General features: G+C 40.6%; 1 protein-coding gene across 1 annotated transcript in view; it reads left to right on the top strand.

Annotated features, from left to right (window-relative positions):
- The window catches only part of ERC1 (ELKS/RAB6-interacting/CAST family member 1), a 267,410-nt gene that overhangs the window by 213,041 nt on the left and 41,902 nt on the right, over positions 1-12,467 (top strand). The window contains exon 16 of the mRNA XM_026052172.1: positions 5,115-5,259. Coding sequence (XP_025907957.1) covers positions 5,115-5,259 — 145 coding nt within the window. The remainder of the gene's footprint in view (positions 1-5,114; positions 5,260-12,467) is intronic.

Genomic DNA, 12,467 nt, shown 5'->3' with positions numbered 1-12,467 from the left:
TTCTCCCTGACATGTGTAAGCATGTTATTTTAATGAATATATATAGTATTTATGATTTGAAGCATCATTAATTCAGCACTAATTGCAGTCTGTTACTAATCTTTCTTGTTATACAGCTGATAAATATTCCAGTGTTGTAGTCCTGAGAACTGGGCTGTAAAATCTAAAACTTGCTTTTAAAAAACACTTTTGCTTTTACTAGAAGTATTCATCTTTACTAGGAGGGAGCTGTGAAAGAATTAGTATAGTCTGGATGCTGTAGAACCATTTAAAGACGTCTTTATTAGTATTTGTATTTCAGAGGACAAGCTTGGCTGCTCTGATAGTTAAAGCATTAAAAATGTTGTGGATGGACCTTTTTRTTACTTCTTATTGCACATGCTGTGCTACTGCTCATTAGGCAGGAATACAGCATATTAGTCCTGCAGTGCGGAGGGTTCCCGAGTAGTTAGAAAGTCTCATGTCCCCATTTGCAAAAATATGCTGTGGTTCACCAAAGAGGAGAAAGAGGAATGAAAGAAGAATGGGGTCTGCAGTGCTCAGCGGAGAGGTGTGATGGTTTTTTGACTGTGCTGCAGCCAGTGCGTTGGCGTCGAGCACCCTGGGGGGCTTTGGTGCTAATGGTATTTGGTAACTGAACCTGCGTGAGCTTTAGTTCCCTCTTTTCCAGCCTCATTCAAATACTTGGTCGCTCAAACTACCAAATCACTTATTTATCCTCACAAAAACATGTAAAATAAATATCGCCTGTGCTGGATGGGTCTTTTTCAATGGCCTCTCTAAGCAAGTTTCTGGGGCTCTAGCACCTGTAGTTTATATTAACGTCACTGCAGCTGCTAAACTCCTCTAAGAATAATATTGTTTAGTGTCTGAAGGAGTTTGCAGTACGGCCTCCGTGGCCTTAGCCTCTATTTTTCTGCTACACAGAGAGTTAGAAAACAGTGCTTTGTTGAATTGTCRTCTATTCCTACAGTTTCTCATTTTAGAAACACTTACTTGTATTATAATATGTCTTTAATTCAAAATCAGAAAGTGTCTCTGTGGTCAAGCTTCTTAAAACTTCTCCTCAATTCAAAGCCTGTAGTGGGAACCAAGCTACAATTTGAACTGTTGCCATCTTGGCCAGTATCCTTCCCAAAGGTGACCATTTTCCATTGATGGGCTGAAGGAGGTGGGCCTTCGCACGAGATCCCTTTGTGTGTGAGTTCACGAGGGTATCGGGATGGCCTGTAGAGGCTGTGGAACCACCTTGCCAGGAATCCTTTGAAAGCTCGGGATATTTGGCATCAGCAGATGGCAAATGGCCTTACTCGTGGCCAAATACTCATGGCAGCATTCAGGGCCTCCTCGGCTCTGGCATCATCATTTCCTTCCAGGAGGTGTTTCAGTCCCTTCGATGCATATCCCAGGTGAACTGGGCCCAAAGGGAGGACAGTGAATGAATAAAAAAGTATCCCAAGGGACTTTTATACTGCTATATAGCTATTCTGCAGTGATGTGCTCCAGAAGAGGAGGAAAAAAAAAGGAGGGGATGGAAAACACAACCATAGTTCTTCAGTTTGCCTTAGTCAGTGGTGATCATGATCCACGTCCAGTGCAAGACTTCAACACACCTGTGGAAAAAGCATCCCCTTCTCTCTAGTGCGCTTCTTTTTGCCCAAGTTAGACTTAATCCTAATCCTCTTTTCACTGGATTTTCCATGCTGTTATTTCAGGTTACTCTTGGTAATGTCTGGGCAGTTTTAAAGCCTTGTCACCTGTTGTGAGTCRCTGTACAGCTCAGCACAGACTTGAAAACCTGCCCAAGGGAAGAGATAAAGAGGCAGTTTCCATCCACTGAGTTGATGTTGCCACAGTGACATTGCTAGCACTGTATGAAATACCCAAGCTAACCTATATGTGGTGTGTTTATACGAGCTGTAGTGACCTGGTGTCACTGCTAGCACTGTATGAAATACCCAAGCTAACCTATATGTGGTATGTTTATACGAGCTGTAGTGACCTGGTGTCAGGTCAACCAGATTGGTTTGTGTTACAAGTTAAATGCTTTTCCTGCCCCTGGGAGTACTTCTAGACCCCTGGTATTAGCTGGAGAGACCTGCTTTGATGAAGACGCTCCAGCACTCCTGACAGATCTGCTGTGGTGCCACCAGCACCTTTCCCACAGCAGTTCCTTCTCTGTCTGTCAGTCTTACCATTGTGCTCTGGACACACAAATAACCTGTCTCTTACTTGGTAATACTTGCTCTTTCCTGTCCTTTAGAGCTTACCTTCCAAAYTCTGCTGAGCAGAGCAGTGCATCATTCCGGACAGTGTCCTCTCTTCGAGCAGAGTCAGTAGTGACACCTACACTTCTCCTGTATTAGTCATTGTTTGTTTAGCTTGGAAAGTTCAAAAGAGCTTATAGACTTTACCTATCACGTCGCAGGGTGCTTTTCTTCTTTGTGTTCAAATGATCATTCTGTTGCAGTTAGGCTGAAAAGCAGAAGACAACTCCTTTCACCTCCCTACTTGACCAGAACTCCCCATCTCCCACACAGTACAGTACTGAGGTATTGGGGCTGAAGGATGTGAATTTTCCAAGGTATTGTGGTGAAGGTTATGCAGCCATAAATTAGTAAAGGRTCGCCAGCCATATCTCATTGTCCTGGACCTGGGGTTTTCACTTGGAAAGTAGAGGTGGGCAGCGAAGGATTGGGTTGCAGAAGGTAGGCTCTACATGCTGTTYGAGGCACTCAGATTTCCATGCCAGAGTAATGGCTGCAGAGATAATGTTACAGAGAGATTCTTGGCTCTGGTCCTGAATCATCAGCAAGGATTGTGGATTTACTATTAAAAGAGTAAGTGTTTCTTTAGAATCAAAATAGATTACTCGACAGAAACTGAAAAGGACCAGAACTCCAATCCAGTCTGTCTTTCCCAGGATACCGATAGCTAGAAAAAGCAGAGAACATGTATCATGTTCTGTCACTTCATTTTCTCTTTCTTTTTTCCTTTTTTTCTTTTTTCCACATGTTTCAGGCAGAGATCCAAAGCTGGATGCTTTTYCATAAAGCAAAAGCAACAAAAATAAAGTTGCAATAATAATGCAGCCATTTTTTCCCACACCTACAATCTGGACAGTGCAGTTGTGAATCTGACTTTCAGCTCTTTTTCTCCTTTATTTTCAGTTCTGCTTAATTGTCAGAATGTCAGATTTTTTTTTTTAATAAATGCATTTAGAGTAACTTTCAATTTATCTGAAAGTCTGCAGAACACTTACCTTGTAATGCCTAGAAAAATAAGGAAAAGGCTAAGGTACTAGTTTTGCTAGACAAAAGTCAGGCAAGATCCAGGTACTCTGTTAATTGAGTCTGTCAGACTTCTGACTTAGAATAAATTTACTTAGAATAAATTTACTCTGTTAGGATATGCAAGAAACACTTGTGTAAATCCAGAGGTGAATTCTACCTACAGCAAGTCCTTCATATAAGTCCATTCTGCTCCCAGARAGTGTGAAATTTTGTCTGTTGAAAGACACTCCTCCTGTTTTTGAACAAAGAGCACATTTCACACTTTTTGATACAGGATATGTGGCTTCAGTGGAGATCATTGTGATAGCAAACTTCTGTACGTGAGCAGCTTCAGAACAACTCTACTAGTCATGGGAGGAACTGAGGAGAAAAACAGAGGTTGTGTCTTAGTTCTGTTATTTTATGCACATCTTCCWACTCCCTGTGCTGGGATAGCAGTCTCCAGCCTTAACTGGCATAAACATTTCTAGGAGCTCAGTCACAGGCTAGAATTAGAAGGAAGACAAGTCATACATCATCCCCTCTTCTCACCTAAATGCATAAGGCAGAAGAAAAAGCCTTTCTTCCATCCCCATATATCATTCACCTAAAAATTAGTCATGGACTTCCTCATCAGCAAATCAGTTTTCACCTGCTGTCCTATCAAAACATCACACCTTTCAAGTGAAAGCAATGTGTATTTATCATGTGTAGAAGCAACGAGAGCCCTTAAGATACTTCATCAGTCCAGCTGTCTCTCAAAGAGAAACTGCTTGAGAACCCTTTGGCTTCTATCTGGGCTGTGAAGCTACCACATACCTCTTCCACGTACCTCTTCTCTGCTCTCCTCTCTGCTGCTGAACTGAATTAAAACATTTCAGCCTCGAGATGCTTCTCAGAGGCTACTGTCTTMTCTGCTCTGTCAGGAGTTCTATCTGTAGGTGCAGCTGCTTCCCAGTCCATTTCTACTAAAATAAATAGTGTGTGTATGTAAATATATATATATATATGTATATGCATTTTTGTTGGCTTTGTCCGCAGTTAAAACTTAGTAACTAGGAATGACAAGATACAGAAAGAGGATGAGGAAGCTAAGTCAGCTAAATCTCTTACACCATTTCTACAAAGCTACAGATGGTTTGTAATGAGGGCAGACCGACCTTTGTTTTAGTTTCTCAGGGCATTAGTCTGACAAACTCATCATTATCTCAGTTATGTGCAAGAAAAGTTAGAGTAGCTCGAGCATCCTTGAGGGCATCTGGTTTTTGGCTCCTCATTAACTCTTGTGCCTTCTACCATAAACTATTTAAATACATAGCACAGAAAGGGTCTGTGTCATTGTCTGCTTAAGGGATACACTGCATTGTTCAAGTATGTTCAATGAATTCACCACAGACTTCCTTCCTTCTGAAAGAGCTAGATGAATAGGCAGTGTAACCTAATAAAATTTAAAATGGAGGTCTTCTGATTAGTCTGGTACATGCCTCTCTGCTCCTCAAAATCTGGAAATGTTTAAACCAATATAAAGCAGCAAAACGTTCAGACAAAGTAGCAATGGAAGATACTAAAAGCTGAGAATATGAGCACAGAATAGGAAGTTCTGTTATATGTTGTTCTTATCATTTAAGCAGTAACCTGATAATCATCACAGTGGGCTTTGTGGGAACCAGGAATGAGAGGTTGTCTTCCTGCACAACTGGCAGTGTGTCTAAATGTGAAAATCATATTTATTTCTGTTTAGAGAAGTTGCACACTTCTATAGCATTTGTTGTATGCTCAATCATTTGTAGATGCCTCCTTTGAGTTTTGCAATACCATCATATGTTTATATGTGTTTTTCAGACAAGAAGCCCTCCTTGCTGCCATTAGTGAAAAAGATGCCAATATTGCTCTGCTAGAACTTTCATCCTCTAAAAAGAAGACCCAAGATGAAGTGGCTGCACTGAAACGAGAGAAAGAYCGCCTAGTGCAACAGCTCAAGCAGCAGGTGGGTAGAGGAGGGGAGGAGAGAAAACTGTTGTTAATCTGCTGTTGTCACATTAGGATTTTGATTTATGGAGCTGTATAAATTAATAATAATGTTGAGACAAAACACACAAATACTCGTTTCAGACTAGTTGCTGATCTCGAAGCCTGTGAAACACAAGTTTCTTCATGTCACTGCATGAGTAGTTAATATGTGATAGAGTATGTAGGAAACAGCACATGAAAAAAGATTTAATTATTGTCTTCTAGAGACATAAGTAATCACAGATTCATAGAAATATAGTAATACATCCTTCAGTGCTTTGTATTTGTACTGTCAGGGTAGAATTACACATGGAAGAGCATTCTCTTTGCTGTAAAGATCAAATTCTAATAATCTTTACCCATCAATCTCTATTGTGGTTTCTGATTTGTGACAGGAGGCCATAACATTTGGGCCTAGTTGAGTGACATTTGGGAGGTCTCATACTGGTGAGGTGATTCGTCCTCCCTTACTCCTATTTCTCTCCCAACTAAAACAGGCTCAGGAAATTGTCTAATACGTTTCTGTGATCTTCTTAGGTGGGGTAATAATAAGAAAAAGTATGTTTCTATTCAAACATTTAATATTGTATTTCAGTATTAGATGTAAAGTAAAAAAGACATTGCTAATAAAATATGGTGGAAGCAAAAAGCATCCTGGGCAGTAAAAGATTTATGATCTGAAAAACCTGTGTAGATCTTTCACTTCAGCACTTCTGGTGGATCCTATGAGTTATTCCCATGCCATATTCCCCATAATACCACATATGCCACTGCTAATCCTGTGTCAGCTTCTTCAGTACCCTGATCCCATCTTCATAAAGTTTTATGTACCACATTTTCAGTTGGATTATTTCTGCTTTCTGATAAGGGATTTCTCCTTATTCCTTAGTAAAGAGCAGTATGTTACAGGCTATGCAATTTTTAGCTAACACTTTTTTAAGGTTTAGTTTCAGTGTTGAGAGCTACCCCAGCATAAAAATAATTTAAARTGTAGTTTTCTGTCTCATATTATTTAGCGTTCAGTAACAGTTTTAGTTACTTGCCCTTGTTAGCAAGATTGCCTCCTGCTAGAACAGGATTCAGTATTCGTAGCGACGTAAAGTGCTAATAGGCCTTTACGCCCCGTGCACTTCCCAGATTATTTCTGATATTTATCAGAATAGGTGATTTTGATATTGTTTTTAGTGTTGTTAAAAAATATATATTTTATTTATTGTCTCTGAAAGATATGGTAATTTCCTGTAATGGTGCCCATCCTTAATGATGAGTTTGTGTTTATGTGTTGTGTACTTTAGTTTCTCAAATGACTTAAAATACAAAGATAATTGGCTTGAAATGGTTCTTACTATGAAGAGAGACCCATTTCAAATGGGAGTTCACATGCCATTTCTTGACAGCAGTCTTTTTTCAGAAAGTTCACTGGAGTGTCCAGGTACTTCAGAAGCTTCTTTTTCCAGAACCACCATCAGCTGCCAAAACTCTCCATTCTCCCCTTCTCTTAAAAAGAACTTTCTTAAAGAAAACAAATAATAATGTCCTTATTTTATGTGTAAGTATAAAATCGTAGATATAAAATCATARTTAAAGGGGCTGCAAGGTACCATCCAGTGCAGGATAAGTGTTTCTATATAAATAATATAAACTGTATTCAAATGATTCATGGGAGACTTGTTTGACCTGACAGAGATTCCATGCACCCTCCCTAAAACCTGTGCKAGATCTTAAGAACATAAAGATGATCTTTCATCCTTTTTGGTGTATACCTTTCAATGTTGTTGAAAGAAAAGCCAATCAAACTTACTTATTATGGGATTGTAGTACTACTGGCAAAAAGTCAAGTTGAAGGGTATCTACCATCATGTTTACTTTTTCTGTACTGATATATCTGATATGTGTTTTCTGCACATTGATGCCACCAATTCAAATCAACTTTGACAACTTCAGAAATAGGAGATGGGAGGGAAGAGAACCCTGTGAGACCTTCCAGTTTCTTCATTACTGGGAATCTTACTAATTAAAGAGAATCTTACTCTTCCACATGCTTTTCCAGCAAAAGCATTGTATTTCTTAGACAGTTTCATCAGCTTGAGCTTTCTCTCTGCTTATACCCTCCTCTACATCTGCAGAAAACAGCTCCATCTGTGWTAGCAGCTGACAGGATTTCAGGGACTCCCTAAAAGTTTAGTCATCATTCCTAAATTCCAGGTAGAAATTGTGAATGAAAAATCTTTAAAAATATGGAGGTATTAAAAACAACTGTTCTAGAAAGATAGCTGATGCCTTTTAATCAAGATCTTCTGGAAGACTTTGAAAAATCATTCTGGAACTTCAAATGTTTATTCAACTTCATGCTCAGAAGTGGGATCCTGACCTCAGCAGTTTCTTCCATGTGTTTTTAACATTTTTCAGAGCTGCTGAGCTCCCTGATAAGCATTCCATATTTCAATCCATCCCACTTCTAGGAAACGTTTACAGTCTGTAACTCTTCAGCTCTTTCATTTGCCTGACAGACCCTGTTGACTGAAGGCTTCCTGTTTTGTTGTGTGTAGGATGCAGAGATGCTGAGCAATATTGGAAAGGGGTGATTTTTATGAGCACTTATGTATGGTGTAGTGAGTACCACGGGACTGATTTCTGAATCATTGCAGACTGGAAAGAGCTTCTGACAGAGATATCTCTTCAGAAGTTAGTTTTCCATCCACACTGCAATAGAGAATGTGAACAGATCTGGTTATCTGTTTAGGGTTCAGGTGGGGCCTTTCTGTTGTTCATGCTGTACGTGAGTCAGTTGCTGTAAGAGCTACCACTGTTTGTAGGCTGACCTACTGCTACTTGACTTGAGACTTATTGCTGATTGGCCTGTCTTATATTGAAGATACAACTCTTTCCTAACTCAGTCTCATGGTGAGCCTCAATTAACCTCCTAAAAATTTCTTTAGCACTGCAGTTTAGCATGATTTTCATGTATTTAAAAAATACCAATGAAGACAAAAGGAAATGATGAATCTGGAGCATTTTATAGTGTGTCTTTACTTCATCTCTCCTTTGTCCCTTCCCCAGCACTATGTCATGTTCTCAGTAATTCACATTGGAAAATGTATTACTGTGAAAGAGGAGGAAGGAGTCCTGCCAAAGACATTTTGGTTCTTTAATTTCTTTAAGTATGTATATTAAAGTTGGGATGAAGAGAGGCATTTCAGAAAGAGGATATGSCATCAATGTTGTTTTAATTTAGAGTTTCTAGGCTCTGAACTACAGGAATGTGCCTCAATATAGAGACCATTTCCTAATGAGGCAGTCAGCATTGACCAGGCTTTCCAGTAAATGGAGCTGCCTGTTTCATATTGGTTGTCAGTCTCTATGAGGGATTTCCTCTATCATCAGAAAAGGAGACCAATTGCAGGGCGAGGGTCACCAGCTAATGTGGTCCCAATTTACTTCCTCCCAAAGTACTTTGTCTCCTTGACTAGTTCATGGTGAAACAGTGGTTGGGAGGCTGCTTCGCAAGAGGGGGCCAGGGCTGATGCAAGAAAACAGAGCTGGAGGGTGTCTAACAAAGTCCAGATGTACCGCGGTGAGCGCCAGCCACTGCGTTCAGATTGTAAGCCATACAGAAGCCCCTGCAACGTGTGTCATGCCGGAATTGGGAGAGACCCAAGGAATGCTGGGCCTGCCTTATGGCGGTCCAGCCACCTCTCATCTGTTATAACACGCTGTTTATTCATTTTCTTTGCAAGCAAAGTTTTAACGAAGAGCCTACATGTATTGCAGCAGTGTGAAGTTTACTCTGCAGCTTCGACTTGTAAATGGAAGGCATATACGACTGAGCTGAGGTTTTCCGGTCTGTGGGCTTTGAAATTTAAACATTTGGGGTTTTCTTCAAGAAGCTATTTAGAGCAAGGGTTGTCATTTTCTCTGTTTGGACAATGTCTCGCGCAGTGGGGGCCTGACTTGACCAACTTCTCCAGGCACTACTATGCTATAAATGTTTAGTCATGGTARCTTCTTTACTGTGAGGGTGACAGAGCCCTGGAACAGGCTGCCTTCTCTGGAGATCTTCCAATCCCAGCTGAATGCGACTCTATACCCCATGCTGTAGGGGTGTTGGAGCAGGGGGGTTGGACTGGATGATCTCTGTGGGTCCCTTCCAACCTCAACCGTTCTGTGATTCCGTRTGATGAAGTTGTTAGGAGGCTTTGAAMTGGGTTAGTGTCTGTGTTTGAGAGCTAGGAGTGTTATGCACTTGAAATGTTGGTAAATCACTCTATGCTCTTGCATTATTACATAGAATTTCATAACCATTCCCAGTTCCTTTTTAATATACTCTAGCCTAAGTTATCAGGAACTGGTTGGTTCAGTGATAAGATCTCAGAATTTTCTCTTTTAAGTAGTGCAACAGCAGGTTAGGTTAATACTGGGAGCATTTATACTGAACAGCTTTTTTTTTTTTTTTTTAATAGAAGTAAAAAATTATTTTTAGATCAGTTCTGCAGTCTTCCCAGAACATGTTGAGTTTTCATCCTTTTCTTCAGCCAGCCTGAAGAATCATCCAATCAAGTTTGCTCTATGTATTTCATAAACATCTGTTTTAGGTCTGTCACACAAGTTGTTAATATAAAATATTGAATATTACTGAACACAGGACAGAGCTCTGTGTAACCCACTTGATTCATTCATCTAGTTTAGCAGTTAACAGTTGATAGCTACTATGGAGTCTAATTTCCCAAACAGTTCTGTACTCATGTTTTTGTAGCTGAACCACAGAAAAGGCATCTCACTTCAAAGCAGAACCAATTATACCTATAAGCTTTTCATAAAGACTATTAGTAAAGGAGCTCTTGATATCTTGGACAGTCTTTTCTGTTGCTCAGCTCTCCTTATCATTATAATGTCATTGCTCATGTTTAATCTCCATTATTGCAGCTTAAGTTCATTACTATTTATTTTATCTCTTATGAGCCTAGAAAACAGACTTTCTTTGATATTTTAGCAGTCTTTTACATTTATGATAAATGATGTGGTTATCTCCTCTGTGCAAGTTCTCCAAACTGAGCAGTCCCAGTTCTTTTGGTTTGCCTGTGTCTTGTTTTCTAGATATCTGGTCATTCTTGTTGTTCTTTCTTGGATTTTTCTAAGTGTGACATCCAAAACTGGACACAAAACTCAAAATGAGGCCTTTCCTTAGCTGCACTTGCTTGTTAGCATGTCTTGTAAAACTGTCAGAACTCTTCACCTATCCATGCAAGTCTTAAAACCATTTGTGCTTTATTGTGCTTCCTCCCTGCAAAGATTTTGGCTGTCTTTCCTTGTGCAGCCAAAGTACTGCAAAGATTTGTTTCTCAAGTAAAAGCTTCTTGCTGGATCATGAGGAAACGGGAAGCATTTTCAATTCTAGAATAACCTCTCCCCGCAAAGAAAAATATTAGTTTTCCACTGTTACTTGTTTCCCTGGAAACCCCACAGACCAACACCTGACACTGCTCTCCTGTGAACTTTTCCAAAGTGAAGTTCCACTGGTTAAAGTCATTTCTTTTTGTAAGAGGAGAATGTAAAATTGGGTCCAGGGAGACTGACAGGCAAGCATTTTCCTCTGACTACCATGGAGCTGAATCAGAATTACCACCCTTCTGCCAGGTTTTATTACCACCCTGCCTGAAGAAATAATACAGATGCTGTAAGCACAGCAGTTATTCTCTGCTTTGCCTTAGCTGCTCTGATTTGAAACTCTATCTGATGAGAGTGATTACCCTGTCAGCAAGTGAATTTCTTCTTTGGGTGTCGTGGAGGCAATCACTGCAAGTAATTGTTGAAAGTGTTGCTGTTTCTGTAGCAAAACTACTGTTTTTCTGCAAGAGCATCTAAGAAAGAGTTCCTGGCAGTGGAATGGTGCCCACTGGAGTATAAATGAGCGGAGGTACCTCTTAAATCATGATGCTGTCAGCGGGGACTGTAGGAAGTCAAGGAAGAAGTATTCAAATTGTTTGACTGCTGTTATAGTCTTCCTGATAGAAAACATGTTAAAAGCAAATGTTTTAAATGCAAGTGCTGTGATTCAGGGGCCTTGGAGCATCACTGTGTCTGCATACTTAAACTAGCAAGAGTGGAAATAGATGCAAAATGGGAGAACGGGGGGAAAGAAAGCATTCGTGAAAAGAAAGTTAAGAACAGATTGTAGATCGTAGAGTTTTAGGGAGCGCTTGCACTCACAGTCTTGGCGTGTGTGGAGCCGAACAGAAGGAGTTCAGTAACCCCTGAATGCCACAGTAAGCTGTTCACGGCAGCAACGTGTGCATGGACACATTAACACAATTTTTGCCAGGAAGTTTTCAAGAAATAGTAAAGCATTTTGAGAAATACTATCAGTGTAGTAGAGTGGTTAACCAAATAGGGCAGCCCCAATCTCATCTGCCTCCTCCCCAGGGTATAGCATTGGTAGAGCAGTCTCTCTTCAGGACCACTAGGACCACTTTCTATAGGTTCAAACACAGCATTAAGAAATGTGGATTTACTATCTTTAACATACACAAAGATAGCAGAATATGTAGTTTTTATAGAACGGTGTTAGCTATTCTGCCAGTGTAGCTGTCATACATGTGAACAGACAGAAGTGAGGGGAAGCACTCTGTACATTTCCCCTTCAGGAAGCTATTGGACTAGGAACAGAAGCAATGTCTGGCTGAAGCGAACATATATCCACTAATTGGCTCTCACCAGGCATTGCCAGCTGTCAAATGTGAGTATCGTGGCCTTTGTGGAAGGCCTGTAATCCCCCTGGATTATCAGTCACAGCGCTGCCTGTTTTGCCCAGCTCTGCTCCTCGGTAATGGGCTGTGTCAGGCCGGGAGCGGTGGCGGGCCTGTGCGGGCCTGGAGCGAGCTGGTGTCGCGCCCTGGAACGCGGCTTCCTGGAGCACAACTTGGGAAGCGTCATGGATTAAAAGGAACCTCCCGCCCTGCCCTGTGTTCCAGGCTTTTTTCCCATCACTTTTAATCACTGGTTACCACAGTAACGGCATTCAGTGCCGTGTCAGCAGTCTTTTCTGCAGCAGCGTTTCGTCTTCCTGGGGTATTACATGTKCTCGCATTCCCCTTTCCTTCCTCCTTTTACCTTTACCCTTTTCCTCTTATTTTATGGAGACTAATGATAAACGTTTAGCTTGGTTCTTTACCAGAGCTGGCTTCGTAG

Source organism: Nothoprocta perdicaria, unplaced genomic scaffold (assembly GCF_003342845.1).
Source record: "Nothoprocta perdicaria isolate Ctin4 unplaced genomic scaffold, notPer1 scaffold_84, whole genome shotgun sequence".
NCBI lineage: Eukaryota > Metazoa > Chordata > Aves > Tinamiformes > Tinamidae > Nothoprocta > Nothoprocta perdicaria.
Note: the sequence above shows the minus strand (reverse complement) of the source record. Positions and strands in the feature narration are given on the sequence as shown.